General features: G+C 63.4%; 1 protein-coding gene across 4 annotated transcripts in view; it reads right to left on the bottom strand.

Annotated features, from left to right (window-relative positions):
- Positions 1-14320, bottom strand: part of NFIC (nuclear factor I C) — a 44260-nt gene extending 29940 nt beyond the window's left edge. For 2 of the 4 annotated variants that reach the window (XM_014260056.2, XM_014260057.2), the window contains exon 1: positions 11718-11889. In XM_014260056.2, coding sequence (XP_014115531.1) covers positions 11718-11747 — 30 coding nt within the window. In that variant the 5' untranslated portion in view covers positions 11748-11889. Of the gene's footprint in view, positions 1-11717; positions 11892-14018 lie in introns of those variants that run through there. The other 2 variants (XM_014260054.2, XM_005531344.3) reach the window with 2 other exon arrangements.
- Between the last annotated feature and the right edge of the window lie 853 nt (positions 14321-15173).

Here is a 15173-nt window from a genome sequence, read left to right as displayed (position 1 = left end):
CGACATAGCTGCCTGTGGGGCAGAACACTCTGTCACAGCCACGTTCCCCCCCCGCCCCCAGCTCCTGGCTGATCCAGCCTCTCACTTGCAAAACCCCTTCTGCAGCCCACGCCGCGGCACAGAGCCTCGTGGTGCCCAGGGCATCTGGCTGGAACCACTGGCACAGGTGGAGGTGAAGGCAGGACACGGTGCAGCCTCCTCACGGCTTTTCTCTTCCAGAGCCTGTGGCTTCTTTTTTCACCCCAGAGCCAAGAGCATCCCCCGGCCAACATCCACACGTGGCTGGGGCTGTGGGTGAGCTGTTCCCACTACACGTTCTGGTGGAAGGGGGAGCAGAGATGGGGCAGACAGGGGCTCCCACCCCTCATTTGCTGTCGCGATGTTCAGCCCCGCTCAGGCCCAGCCCAGGAGGGGATGGGTGGGCGAGTACAGCCCCTGGTGCTCACCACGCACCCGGGATCACAGTGACCACCCACCCCTCACTGAGCCGCCCTGGAGTCCCCACACCTGGTGCTGCCCAAAACCACCCGCCTGGTCCTCTGAGCATCCCCGGGGCAGACAGGTCCCCACGGCCCTCGAGGGCCGGGCCGGTGCCCACCTGCCCGTGCCTACGTGCCAGGGCAGGAGCGGTGCCCGTGCTCGCCCTCGCAGGTGCTGCGGCTGCGAGCGGGGGCGCGGGGAGCGCGCCGAGGCCGCGGGTCACAGGAGGCCGCGGCGGCAGAGAACCTGCCAGTTGCTTTGGAAAACAGCAGGAAGAAAAGCAGCTCTCTTGGCAGCCCCGGGCTCCGGTGCCAGCGCTGCCTGGGCCCCCGCCAGCCAGCACAGCCCGCTCTGCAGACGGCAGCTGGGGGTGGCCCAGGTGGGATGGAGCCGGAGGGGGCTTCTCCGGCGGCACGGTACGTGCCCCGACATCGTGCCCAGCACCGCCTCTGGTCTGCCTGCGTACACCCCCACCCCGGCAACAACTGGCATTGCCGGTCCCCGGCTTTCCTAAATGCACTCCAAACTATGGAGCAGCATGCCCAGCATGCAGGGAGGGGTACGGATACCCCAGGGATGTATCCAGTAGCAACATGGCTAGCACTGGCTGGTGAAGGAGCCAAGAGGGTTTTGCGGAGGGAGGCTTGACGGTGTGAGAGCCCAAAGGCACTCGCTGCCTCCCTGGAGACTCACTTGGACTTCCCAGGTTCCTCAGTTTCCCCGTGCGCCATCTCTGCACTTCCCCTTTGGAGTTTGGGAGCCGACGGCTCAGCCGCTTTCCCAGGGTGGCCCCACCTGCCCCCAGAGTGAGGCGCTGCCTTTCCAAAAATAAGGAAACTGAGGCATGTCACCTGCTAGGCCAGCCCACAGAAGAGGCAGGATGCGATGGTGACTGCTGAGGTCTGGGACAGGTCTGGAAGCTGCACAGGAGATGTCCCCTCGTCCTGGGAAGCATCCCATGGCCAGCGGCACCAGAGCCACGTGGCTTCCCAGCTGAAACCCCCCCGGGGCTCCAAGGAAGGGAAATGTTTTATGGAACTGGGAAAAAAAAAACTTTGCCAACGGGTCCTGGCACTGCTAGCTCCTCCGCCCTGCCCTGCGTCAGTGTGGGGCCCTGGGGGTGGCCTGTCCCCCCCATCCCTGCTCCTGGCACATGGCGGGGGCTAACACTGCCCAAATCCCAGGGTCTCAGCCTGGGAGCTGCCCGGATGTGACCCAGGGATGGAGTTTGCCTCCAGGAGCACAGAGGGAAACTGAGGCAGGAGATGCCTTGGGGCTGGTAGCACCGTATTTGCTCTGGGCAGGGAGCACCACCAGAAAGGGTCTCTCCAGGCCCCCGGGCCAGGCCCAGGGCTCTGAGCCCGGCTTTAGCCCCTGACGCAGGAGGTTTTATTTCCCTCCCAACTTATTTTTAGCTCTGCCTGCTTTGTCCTGACCCTTTTGAGGGGGGTTAATTCCCCCCGATTGTGCACCATTAAAGGTGTAGGGGTGCAGAGAGGTTTCCCCAGATCCCTCCTGGGGGTGCCTGCTCGGCAGGATTGGTGCTTGGGGGTATCTCTGCACCCCTTGACGGGCAGTGCCGTGATGAGTTTGCAGGGCTCACTCCGCTGCAAATCCAATCCCTGGAGCAAGTCAGTGGTTAAAAATAGCCCCGGCCTTTTGCCGCAGAATCGGCGACCTTGCAGGAGGATCGGCCACCCCAGGGCCCTGGAGGTGAAGAGTTCATACGCCCCCCCACAGCCTCGGCGCCTCTGCTGTGCCAAGGATGTGCCAAGGGCTCAGCTCCTCCTCCAGCACCTCATCGGTTCCCTGGGTGTTTGGGACAACCTGCCAGGACCCTCCACAGAGAGACGGAGAAACTGAGGCATGGGGTGGTGCCTGGAGATCAAAGGGGCTGGGCGTGTCCCCAAAGGGTCAGCTCTGAGCCTGGCCAGGCCCTGCACGCTGAGCACTGAAGTATGGGACTGGTTCAACAGGGTGGAAGGGGGATGTTCATCTGCTTTCGGCAGCTCAGCAGAGCCTTCCTGGGGAGATTCAAAGGCTGAGCCCGGCTGGGTCCTATTTCAGGAGGGTTTTGGATGCCTCCCAAGCGACAGAAGTGGGTGGGGGCTGACCTGCACAAAGGGACTCTGTTCGGGACGCTGGGCTCCGCTGGTGCCCGGTGCAGAGGCTGCTGGCTGTGGCCCGTCCCCTTGTGCCCCCATGTGATGGGTCAGCAGCCTGGGCTGGGCAGGGGGCTACTGCCCTCCCCCCGTGCTGGCTGCTGTTCCCCACCTGGATATAAACTGAGGCCCAGGGCAGGACTGCCCTTGCCTCCCTGGTGCCGCCGTAACCGCTAAGTGACACTGCCGTACCGCGGAGACGGCCGTGCCAACCTGCCTCGTGACGTGGGCTCCAACAGCCACCCGCCCTGGGCTACTTGCCCAGGCTGGACCTGAGCCATCCTCTAGGGGAGTCCAAGGTCCCTCAGTGGGGTCGGGCGCTTTGGGAGCCAATACCTCTGTCACAACTCCACGACGGAACAGGAAAAACCCCTCAACAGGCCGGATCCCACCAGCTCGATGCCACCACAGGGCACACTGGGGTACCAGCGTACCAACACCACTGGCCCTGGCACTGGGAGTCCTCCTGCATCACCTCACCCTCTGCCCCTGGCCATCTCAGGGCCTGGGGGGGCTCCACAAAGCTCACAGAACCATGGTGCCATGAGCAACCCGTACACATCGCACGCTGCCTGTCACACACAGAGCTGTGAGTGCCCACGGGCGCTGGTAACAGAGACCCTGGCATTGGGTCTGAGGTCCTCACCAAGGTGACACTGGGCAAACTCCTGTCCCCACACGGGACACAGCAGACACAGCTCGGCCCCGGCTGCTGCCGGTGACTCCTCTCTCCAACCAATTCCCCACCACAAGGCAAGGAAACTGGTGAGCGCATCCCGGTTCCCTCCGGCGGTACCTCAGGATGCGATGCAGTCATCGTTAATGCATCTGGACTCATTTATGGGGATGAGAAAATGTTTCCAGGTTTCCCACAAAGTCCCATTAAGATCCCAGTCCCACTCTATTTTTAGTGCCCTCATCAACAACGCCTTTCCCAGCCACCCCGGCGCTCCAGAGCCCCATGGGGCTGGTGGGGGCACCCTGGGCACACGCCTGCCTGGCTTTATGGGGAGCTGAGCTGCACCCACACTGGGTGGCTGGAGGGGGCAAAGCCTGGACCTGCATTCCCCGACCCAGCAGCCTTGCAGCCATGGGTGCACCCTGGGGGTGAGGGTGCCCCAGCCTGGCATTTGCTTGGGAGCAGGGGAAGAAAGAAACATGGTGGGAAGCAGCAGAAAAGGCCACCCCAGGTCAATGGAGGCTGTAGGACCCCACTCACCACTCATGGAGGGTGGACAGCAGCTGGGTCTGAGCATCCCTGCAGGTGCAGGGTCACACCCTGCAGCACCAGATTGTCACTTGGCGATGACCAGTGGCTGACCCAGCCAACCCGTCCATCAGCAACCCCCAGTGCCCTGGCAGCGTCTCCTCCCAGGCAGCGGGTGCCCACAGGGCTCTCGGTGCAGCTGGCAAGGGCACGAGGATCCTGCCCTCGGCACTGCGCCCTCCCGGGCTATCTATAGCCATGACCTCAGCGAGAGCCGGGGCAGGACCCGGCCGCACATCGTCCCTTCTTGGCAGGGCCACCGCCTCAGCCCCCACCCGGCACAGAACTGCCGCCAAGCCGAGGCTTTATCCCGTACGTTCGCTAATCCGACGGGATTCGATGTCAGGGGCTGCCCACGAGAGGCTCACAAAGGCCGTTTCCAGGGGTGCTCAGCCAAGCGATGGAGAACGCCAGCCGGGAAGGGCAGACGGCGGTGCTGGGTGTCACCGCCTTAGGTGACAGGGTCTGACCCCGGGGGCTGGACGGGAGGGAATGTGTGTGACCCGGCTGAGAAGAGGTCGAGCAGGGGACGTCCTTGCGTAGGCAGGGGTGACATGAGGACACCCCGCAGCTGCTCCCCGCAGGCGTCGGGGTCACAGCCTCCCGCAGAGCCGGGGGTCGTGGGGAGGACCTGCTCGATCTGCACCCGCTGCCCCGGGGAAAGCAGGGAAGGGGTGGCCCAGAGGAGGGGAATTTCCCCGGCTTTTTTCTCCAACAAGCTCCTTGGCTTGTGCAATTAGAGAAATTTGTTTAACAAACTCCCGGGGGAGCGGAGCGGGAAGGTGGGGTGGCGCTCGGCCAGGGCGCTGCTCACACAGGCCCGCTCCCTCCCCGCCTGCGCCTTTGATCAGCAGCGCCCTGCGCCGGGACGGGAGCCGTTCCCTGTGGCCACCAAGTGCCACCAAGTGCGCCGGACCCCACGGACACGCTGCCCCTGGCAACCCCTTAGCACGTGTCCCCTCAACTGCTGCTCCGCAGCCCCCTCTGCTCATCACCCCCATTCCCATCTCCCTCGTGCTCGCCGGGGTGGCACGACCCTGGCACCCTGGCACGCTCAGCTCCAACCTCGCGGGCCACAGGTGCGCACACGTGTGTGCCCCACTGGCACAGCACAGGCTCCGGGCGCGCACTCGCCCGCTCGCTCCCGCTCTCTTTCTCATGCGATGCCATTTCCATCAAAAACTCTTTACTCGGCACTTTTCCCCTCATTGGTATTCACGCCGCGCTCTCGCTGCCCTGGCGCACAGGTTACTAAAGGAGATTTTGCGGCGCAGCGTGGCGGGGGTCACATTTCAGCCTGCCCCGTCTCGCTTTCCCAAATCGCTGGGCAGCAGCCAGGGACGGCGGGAGGGGGTGCAGGATCCGGCACATCACAGCTCCCGCCAGGCGACCGTGGGACCGAGCGGCCTCGCCGCCTGTGGCAGCGGGGCGAGGCGGGCTGGCGGCTCTGCAGCACACAGTGATGGGTGGCTCCCTGGGGACAGCCGCCAGGTCACCGGCTCTCGCTGTCCTCCCGGCAGCCCCACGTGCCTGTGCGATGTGGGAGCACCTGGAAAAGGGGGTCTGAGCAGAGCGGGGGGCACACGCTTGGCGTTGCCACCACCCATCAGCACCCAGATAAACCCTGGGTTACATCCACCGTGCCCCTGGTGGGACCGTACCCCCAGGATAGCATCCTGGGGCGGGGAGGGAGCAGCGGTGCCTCTCTTTTTCGGGATGGTTTGGGGAAAGGGGAAAAGTCTGGGTGGAAAATCAACATTTCTCTCTCACGGGCTTCTTTTTTTTTTTTTTTTTCCTTTGAAAGCAAAAATATTTCTTGGTTTTTCATGATCAGAAACATGTTGGGGGGTTTTTTGGACAACAGCCGGTCGGTCAAATACCATTTCCCCGTGAAGGGAATGCAGGGGCCCTTTGCAAGGAGAGTGAAAGCCGTCCTAAAAAACAAAATAAACCTCCCAGTTACAAAAAAAAAAAATCCACTTGGTTATGGTAAATAAACTCCCAGGGAAGAGGGGTCAGCAGGAGGGTCCAATCCCAGTATTCCCATGCCAGGCAATGCTGCTGGAGTGGTGGCGGTGATGGGGAGGGCAGCGTCCACGGCAGGCAGTCTGAAGCCCAGACCTGGGGATTTTGCCCAAAATGCTGCTCAGTGCTGGCTGCTGGCCGGGGAAGGAGGATTAATGCGCTTTTAGAGCAGTGGTGAGTTAACCGAGAAATCAATCCTTGGCAGTGGCTGGCCCCAGGTCCCCCAGCGCGTGAGCGCTGCCGCACCTGAGCCACGGGATCCTTTCCCAGCTCCTCTCCAGGACTTGGGAAGCTCCGGGTCTTGGCGGCTGGCGCAGGGCGTTGGGTCCTGGCCAAGCTGGCACAGAGCGCCCGGCCGCGGGGGATGCCTGCCCAGGGCCGACGTGACGGATGGTGAACTCAGCCGCCTGCCCGGGTGTGAGCCAGGCCCCGGGATGCCCGGGGGTACCCTGTGCATCCCCTCCCTGCAGCTGGCACGTCCCAGGGGTCTGTGTACCCCTCTGGAGGGTGGGATCTCAGGGTGTCTGGCTACCACGGCAGGGAGGGAGGCTAAGCTCAGGCTTTTGCCTGCACCAATTTGGTGGATCCAAAAGCATCTTGGTGCCGAAAATCCATGAGGATTTGGCACTGGGCACTCCTGGCCCACCATGAAAGGATGCCCCACTCAGACTCAGCCCCACCAGCCATGCCGTATGGACGTCACTAGTGGTGCCACATGATTCTGGCAGGGCTCGGCACCCACTGATGCCCTGGCTGCTCCCATCGCCTTTGCCACTCTGCCTCAACCTGCCCGGCACACCCCAGGTTCTGTGGGAGAAATCCTCTCCCCATGGGTCCCTAAAGAGCACATCCCTGCCACCCCAGGGCCCTGCCTGCACTTCCCAACTTGGGTGCAAGGACTGATGGGGACAGCAGTCCCCCCAGCCCCCTCCCACGGGCAGCCAGCCCCCTCGGAGATGCTTTGTGCCGGCATGGCCATTCCTGCACAGAGGAGCCACAGCTCGGACGGGGGTGGCAGGCAGCATGCCAGCTTCTCAGGGAGGGGATTTTATCTCCCCGACAACTCTCCTGCTTCCCCTTCAATGAGGGACTCTGGGGATGCTCCCTATCACCATCACCATCCCCATCCTGCCACCAAGGGCTTGGCGTGTGGCTAGAACAGGTGCAGGCACAATGGGAGTGATGGGGAGAAATGGGCACCCCTTGGGCTGCAGAGATGTGTCCAGGGATGGTTGGCACAGGCACCATCGGGCAAGGAAGGAGGGTGAGCAGACAAGCAGTCCTTGTCCCTGAGGCCATTCCCAGAGAGCCCTGCCTGGCAGGGGCCTGCCTCCACCACCTCCAAAGGCGGGAGACACTGACCCTCGCTTTCCCTGTGAGTCCCAAATCCCTATTCAGGCCCTTCTTGCCGTGCACAGCCCTGGGTCAGGATGGATCCTTCGGTGCCACCGTGGCAGTTCTCCCCTGGGTCCTTGAGCTCCCCATTCCAGGGCTGCCCAGGGCTCCTCGGGAGCCGCCTTTCTCGCTCTTTGCTATGCCTTGATAAGGGCTGGCTGGGCCAGCCCTTGCCATGGTTCCTCTGCCCAACGAACCCTGCCACGCCAGTACTGCCCTGGCCACACCGTCCATGCTACAGCCACCCCTGCAAGGGGGGAAAACCGCCGGGTCAAAACAGAATCAGGCTACAGCTCCCAGCATCCATCCCCAGCCCCACCACGCTCAGGGGAATAGAAAAGCACCAAAGGGAGCTGTTCCCAATTGCTCCAAGAGCTCCGGGCAGTGCTCTGGGCTCTGACAGCTGGGCTTTGTTCAGCAGTCTGCAAAGGCGTGCGCACACCCGCACCGCTGGGCACACGGTGGGATCGCTCCCTGCCCCGCTACGGAAGGAACTGAGGGACCTGAACCACAGTCAGGGAGGGAACCGTGGGCAGGGTAAAGCTGCCCAGGGAGGGGAGAAATCGACAGGTAGCTCGAAAAAGGGCGGCTGCACCAGGCCCCAGACAAGTTCAAGGTGATGAGGGGGAGAGCGGCACAGCGTGAGCGCCGGCCAGAAGCCCCTCATGCTGCTGGCTTGATCCTGTCCGCCTCCCTGCATGCCCACTCCGGCCCTCCGATCCAGCATCAGAAACCTCAGTGAAAACAGGATCTGTTTTTCCCGGGTGAGGATTTAAGATGGGATCAGGCAGGAGCAGCGGGCGTGAGCAGCGGGGCAGGGCTCGCCAGGGCAGGCGGGCACGGCGCGGCGGGCGCCGCAGGGAAAGCGAGGATCTCCCGAAGGTTGCATTTAAAGAACAGCCTCATTGTTTTTCCCAAACAATACTCAGCAGATGGGAGAATTGAAAGTGTGTTGCAACCTTCCCTCTCTTCCCCCGCCATGCCCGGCTTGCTGCTCCCATCCTTTGGCAGCCGATCTGAGCTCCCGGCTGGAAACCAGTTCTCCGGAGCTACTGGTGTAGGGGTGCTGAGCAGCCCCGGCGCTTTTGGGAAGGGGGCTTGCCAAAGGATGCCCCATGAGATGAGCCCAGCAGGCAGCTCCCTGCTCCAGCCACGTGCCTGCAGCAGCGGCGGCAGCTGAGTGATGTGCGGAGCCCGGCCGTGGCCGGGGAGAGGTGGGATCCCCTCGGATGCCTGGAGATGTGGCTGTGACCGTGCCACGTGGCCACAATGCTTCTGGCAGCCCAACTCCACCCCCCAGGCCCCGAACCGTGCCCGTTCGCTGATACTGAGGTTTGTGCCAGGCCAGCTTAGCCAGGCGTTCCCCAGCGCCCCTCGGATCCTGAGCCACTGACTGTGGCACACACGGAGGTCCGTGCCTGGCCACTGGCCCTCAGTCGGGCAGTGCCGGTGCATCGCTTCTGCCATCTCAAAATCAGCTCTGCACCCCTAGCATGGAGCCTGGGAGAGGGAAGAGGGTCCCTGACCAGACCCTGGTGGGATGCCTGGCTTCCAACACTGCAGCTGCCTTGGAGGATGGCACCCATTTCACTTCATTCCCATCCTCCAGGTACCAGGGTGGGGGGCTGGGGGTGTGCTGGGGGCACTGCCGGGTACCAGGCACGAGCCAGAGGTGTAGGAGCATCACCAGTCATAAAATTTGCAATATCCCCCCCACCAGAGGTATCCCAAATCTCCTCCCAGTACGGATCCAGGAGACAGGGATAACCGGCTTTGGAAATCCCTTCGGCTTCTCGGCAGCAGCTCCCAAGGGGACACACGTGCAGGTCCCTGGCAGGTGCTCAGCTCCAGGGTTATTTTGGAGCCTGGGCAGCCGGACAACCCCCACCTCCCGCCCCGCTTCCCCGTGGGCAGGGTGAGGCCTCGTGCGTGGCGGCGGTTCCGGTGCTGCTTCCCTGCTAATCCAGGCAGCTCCCTCTTGACTTCCCGGCCTGTCCCCGAGGGGGGACAGAGGTGAGCTGCGGAAGCGGGAGGAAGTCCCCGGGCACGGACACAGAGCTGGGGAGGGCACAAAGCCACCCTCTCGCCTTGACGGGAGACACGGCCGAGGCCGTGGCCAGGAGCGGTTGACGGGCGATGCCTTTGCCAGGGCTATTTTGGTGCCGCTGGGCTCTCCAGCTCGGGCCTGTTCCGGCGGGGAAGGGCGGCTGCCGGAGGGGTCCCCGGTCGCAGCGGCCGTGCCGGGCTGCTGGGGCTGCCAGCGCTGCTGGTGGGAGATGCGCAAAGGCCAAGGCAGGGCGGCTCCCGCGCACGTTCCAATGTATCCACATCACCATCCGCAGCTCCCGAGCCCGGGAGAGCCTGACCGCCGAGCGGGTGGGATGGGAACGGCAACGGGAATGGCAACGCGAATGGCTGGGAACGGCAACGGCAAGGGCTGGGCTGGCGGTGGGGGCCGATGGCTGGTCCCATCCGAGCCGGGCAGGATCGGAGCTGAGGCTGTGTCAGGGTAAGGGGGAGGACACCAGAGCCTTCCCCGTGCCCAGGCAGTGGGGCAGAGGATCCGCGGGGTAAAAACCAGCTCCCCTCCGTGGGCCAGGAGTGCTGGGAACAGCCCGGGTTTGTGAGAAGAGCTCCTGCCAGCCCCGGCCCGGCCAGCGACCGCACGGCTTCCCACATCACACCAGCACTGTGAGCTGGCAACAACAGGCGCTGCCAACCCAGCACCAGCTGGAGACTGGGAGGGTCGGGAAGTGGCGGGACCCCTGGGAGGGATGGAGTCAGGGATGGCAAGGAAAGAGAAAAAAAGAAAGAAAAAAAGGGGGGAAAAAAAGAAAAAAGAGAAAAATGCGAGAAAGCAAGCAAGCAAGAAAAAAAAAGCAAGGGAAAAATTAAAAAGAAAAATAAGAAGGGGGAAAAAAGTACAAATAAAAATGGAAAAAGAAAAAAAATAGTTAAGAAAAAAAAAAGAAAAGAAAAGAAAATGAAAGAAAGAGAAGTAAATAAGCCAGATTGAGGCGTGACCCTTGCCAAGTCAACCACACGACAGGGAGCACCACCTCAGGGTCATGAGCAGTCCTGGTGCTGCCCACCCTGCCCGTGTCCTCAGCAGCTTCACGCTGCGGCTGGGGAGAGCCGGCCCCGGCCCCCGCCCAGCGCCACGAGGGGATCCCCGGACCCCCACGGGCAGCGAACCCCGAGGCAGAGGCAGAGGCAGCCCGGAGCTGCGACCCGAGGGAGGGGGTCTGGCAGGAGGGAGCCTGGCACGGGCAGGGGGGTCCTGCAGCAGCACCCCCGCCCCACAGCAGAGCCCCCGTGGGGTGCAGCACGAGGCCGGGCCCGGAGCGGGCAGCGGCTGCCAGCAGGGAACAGGTTCCGAGGCGGGGAAAGCTGCCTGCTCAATAATTAAATAAATATCAGCGATCAATAAGCACTATGCAAAGGCAGAGCCGCAGTGGTCGTGCTGTGGGCAAGGGGGGGTTCCTGAATCTCCCCCCTGTGGCCGTAGCGGCTGCCGGGGGTGGATTTCGGGGACGCCCCGCTTTGGGCCCAGGCACAGCCACCCTGCCGCGTGCCAGCGGCGTGGCCTGGGGTGACACCGGTGTCCCCACGCACGGCTCGGGGCTGCCCCTCGTCACCCCGACAGGGACTGGCGTCGCCCCTGGTCTCGGATACTGAGGGTGGCCCCCACATCCTGCCGTGCACGACCCCCCCTTTCCCTCTCAGCCGCCAGCGCAGCGTGGCACGGCCGGGTGCACATTGTCCCAAAGTTGGAGGATTTAGAACAAAATGCCCGTGCCCCCCCCGGCCCTTGCAGCCCACCATGTGCAGCTCGGCTGGGAGGGGGGAAAGGGAAAAGTTTCACGCGACGCAAGAGGCAGAACGGCCGAGCCCGAGCCTGCAACGCCGAGCCCCCCCCAGGCTCCCCGAACCCACCGAGGACCCCCTGCACCCCCCGGTGTCCCCCTTCACCCCCAAAGCCGGCGGCTTCCCTGCACCACCCACCTCTGGGCGCAGCAAACAAAAAATAAAACCCAAACCACAACGCAGTCTTCCAACCCCCCCACGCCCCAAGTGAAAGTGAAGGCTGAAAAAACCCAAAAAGCACCAGAAACACCAGAAAAAAACCCTGCAAAAGGCGAGGGAGGGGGACAAGCAGGGAAAGCGGCTCCTCTGAGCAGCCCTGCACGGCCTCAACCCGCCTTTCTCTGCTATGATTATTTTTAGGGAGGGGGTGTTGCATTTTCTTGGGTTTTCTTTCTTTTTTTTTCTTTTTTCTTTTCTTTTTTCCTTTTTTTTTTTTTTTTTTTTTGTATTGCAACTGTTCCAGACTGTTGCGGCGAAAGGAGCAAATTGGGGTGGGGGAGACGCGGGGGGGTCCCGGTTACCTGGGTCAGGCAGAGAGGAGACGAATACATCCCGAGCCGTGCTGGGAAAGTGCCTAATTGCAGGGCTGAGACTCGAGGCGTAAAAGTTACTGAGTCATTTCGGAGGCTGGAGCAGTCCGGGCGTTTTTTCTCTCTCTCTCCTCCGGAGCGGCTCTGCGGGGCCCCGGGGGTGGGAGCCGTGCACGGGGGGGCGGCCCCGCGGGAGGGGGGGCCGAGGAGGAAATAAAAAGATTCCAACTTCCACCCCCCCGCCAAAAAAAAAAAACTACAAAAAAACCAAAAAAACAAAAAAAAAAAAAAAAAAACCCAAAAAAACCCAAACCAAAACAAACCCTTAAAAAAAAATTAAAAATAAAAGGCAAAATTACCCCCCCTTGGAAAATAAAGCGCTGTTTTTTTGGTTGTTGTTGTTTGTTTGGGGCTGCTGGGGGGGAGGTTTAAAGAGGCAGAAGGGTCATCCTCGCCCCGGGGTGGGGGTCGGGGGTCCGCACCCAGCCTGCAGGCACGGGCGGCGGGGAAGTTAGAAGGGAAGCGGCTCCATCCGAGACCCGGGCAGCGGAGAGAGAGAGAGGAAAGAAAGAATGAGAAAATGAAAAAAAAAAAAAAAAAAAAAAAAAAAGAAAAAAAAAAAAGAGCGAGGAATGAAGTGACGTTATGAAAAAAGCCCATCCCAAAATATTACATCCCATTTAAAGATGTAGGAACCCCCTTTGGCTCGCAGGGCCGAGGTGCTGCGGGGCAGGGGGGGTTGGGGGAGGGACGGGGCCCCCTCGGGACGGCGAATTCCCCCCTCGCCCTGGCGCAGCCACACCGAGCGCGCCCGGCTTTGGGTGTTTTTGGGGTTTGATTTTTGATTTTTTTTTTTTTTTTAAATTAAACGGACCCAATCCAGAGATGGGAGAGAAAAAACCCTGCAGATTCATGTGCAACTTCTGGGCAGCGGCCCCGGCGCGGGGGGGGTGGTAGCGGTGTTACTGCCCGCACCCAGCCCCGCCGGCCCCGCGCTGCCCCCGCCGCATTCCGCTCATCCCGCGGACACGCTTCATTCCCCCCCCGCGTTATTGAGGTACCGGCAGCAGCACGGTGCCGCGGGGGGAGAGAGCGCCACGGGCAGCCCTGCACCCCCTCCTCATCCCGGGGAGCCCCGCAACCCCCCCCGCACAAAGAGAGCGGGAGATGAAAAAAGCGGAGCCTGCACCCGGCAAACTCCAAACCGCAAGTTCTCACTCCGCAACCCCCCGGCCCTGGCGGATCGCGGGCGCTAATGACGCTAATTAGAGAGCGCGCGGGGAGCGCCACGGCGGAGCACAAAGGGGATCCCCGGGCACCTCCCGGCCCGGGGGGGCCGCTCCCCTCCCGCACCGGGGATCGCCGCTCCCTTCAGGGACCTGACCCGCAGCGCGGCCGCTCCCGGCGCGGGGCCGCGGCTCCAGCGCTACCTCTCTCCCCCCCAAAAATAAGAAAACCGCTTTTTTTTGGTTTTTTTTTGTTGTTGTTGGTTTTTTTTGGGGTTTTTTTCTTTCTTTCCTCTGCGGGGACGAGCCCCCGCAGCGCCTCTCCCGCACAACTGATTTTCACTCTCAACTTCTGCCGGCCCCCGCGGCCCATCCCCGCCCGGGGCTGGGGTTCATCCCGCACTCTCCTCCCGCAGGGACAATCCCGTCCCCCCGGGATGCGGCGGCTCCGCACAAACTTGGCCGGGCGGGCCCCGCTTCCCGCATCCTCCCGGGGCGGCTCGGGCCGCGCCGCCGCGCTCCCGCCGTGGCCTGGCGGGAGGAGAAGCGGACGAAGTCCCGCACAGCGGGCCCGGGGGAAATGCTTTTATTCTCGCATCGAGGAAGGTAATTCCTCTCTCCCGCACCGGTACGGGCAGGACGACGCCGCGCAGCGCGGACTTGAGCGCGACCCTCCCGGGCGTCACTTCCAAGTTCAAGTCGGTGCGGCTGGCGGCCTCTCCGCCCCTTTTTTAGCGGCCATTTTCAGCTCCATCCAGCCCTCCGCTGGCTGCGGAGCCCCCCCCCGCGCCGCGCCGCGCCCCCCCCGCCGGGCGGCTCCCGCCGCCGCCTCCGCCCCCCGGTACCGCGGGGCGGGTGGGCAGGGGGAGGAGAGACGGCGGCAGCTTCCCCCTGCCCGCCCCCGCCGCCCCGCGCCCCCCCGCCCCGACACCGTATTAAACTCGCCCCGCCGCCCCCTCCCCGGCAGCAACTTTTGCTCGTGGGGGCACCCGCAAACACGCGCACACGGGGGGGTGAAGGGGAGAGGGGGAAGTAGAAGAGAAAACGAAAGTGTCATGGGACCTACCATCGCCAAGTGCAATTAACGGGCTCCAAGTTGCTGCGAAGCGCAAAGCAAAGAGGATGGATGGGCTGGTTTGGGATTTTGGTCTAAAACGTGTGTTTTCCACCGCGCCGAAGGAGGAGGAAAAAACCGCTGCCCCGCGAAAGAATTAAAAAATTAAAAACCCAATAATAATAATAATAATAACAATGATGATAATTATAGTAAAAGTCCTCCGAGGCCAGCGGCACAGCACAGTGTCCCCCGCGGGCGGTCACCCTCGCTCCGGTTCCGTGGCCATGCTCCGGGCGGGGGCCGGGCTGCGGGGCGGGGGGCGCGGGGCGGCGGTGACGGGAGCGCGGAGCCCGCGCCCGGCCCGGCCTTGTGCGCTGCGGGGGTGGCGGGGCTGGGGGATGGCGAGGAGGGGTGCGATAGGTATTTTTGGAAGGCAAGCGGGGAAAAAAAAAAAAAAGAAATCTAAAAATTAAAAAAATATAAATTTAAAAAAAATTAAAATAAAGCCCGGGAGCGGGGCGGGCGGGCGGCGCCTACGGCAGAGAAGCACGGGCATCCCCCCCGCGCCCCCCCGGCGCAGCCCCACTCCGGCCGGGCACGGCTCCTCCTCGCAGCCCGCAGCGCCCCGGCCCCATCGCCGCCGCCCCCGCCTCCTCCTCCTCCTCTGCCTCCTCCCCTCGCCCGGGGCACCGGCGGCGTTGCGGCGGGGACGCTCCCGGTGCGGGGGCGGGGAGGGAGGAGGAGGAGGAGGAGGGAGAGAAGGAGGTGGAGGAGGAGGAGGAAGGCTCCGGCCCCGCTCGCCCGGCAGCGCGACGGCGGCCCCCGGATGGTGCGGGTAGGTGGCGGGGGGTGCGGGGCGGGCCCCCCCGGCCCGGCTGCCTGCGGGGCCGCCCCTCCGGCCCTGCCCGGCGCGGGTGGGGGCGGGGGGGGGGGCGCGGCCCCGGTGCGGAGCTACCGCAGCGCGGGGAGGAGCCGCGGGCAGCGCCGGGCCCTCCGCCCGCCCCCGGCCCGGGCATCCCTCGGGCACCTCCGGCCCCGCTCAGCCCTGGCTGCCAGCCCCCGGCCCGGGCATCCCCCGCCCCGCGGAGACTGAACCTCACCCCCATCCCCGGCACACGGACACCCCCGCGCCCCACGGACACACCTCACCACCCCCGCTGCGGA

The sequence above is a fragment of the Pseudopodoces humilis genome, chromosome 28 (assembly GCF_049639895.1).
Source record: "Pseudopodoces humilis isolate 2021_Gansu_Grassland_sample_001 chromosome 28, ASM4963989v1, whole genome shotgun sequence".
Lineage (NCBI taxonomy): Eukaryota > Metazoa > Chordata > Aves > Passeriformes > Paridae > Pseudopodoces > Pseudopodoces humilis.
Note: the sequence above shows the minus strand (reverse complement) of the source record. Positions and strands in the feature narration are given on the sequence as shown.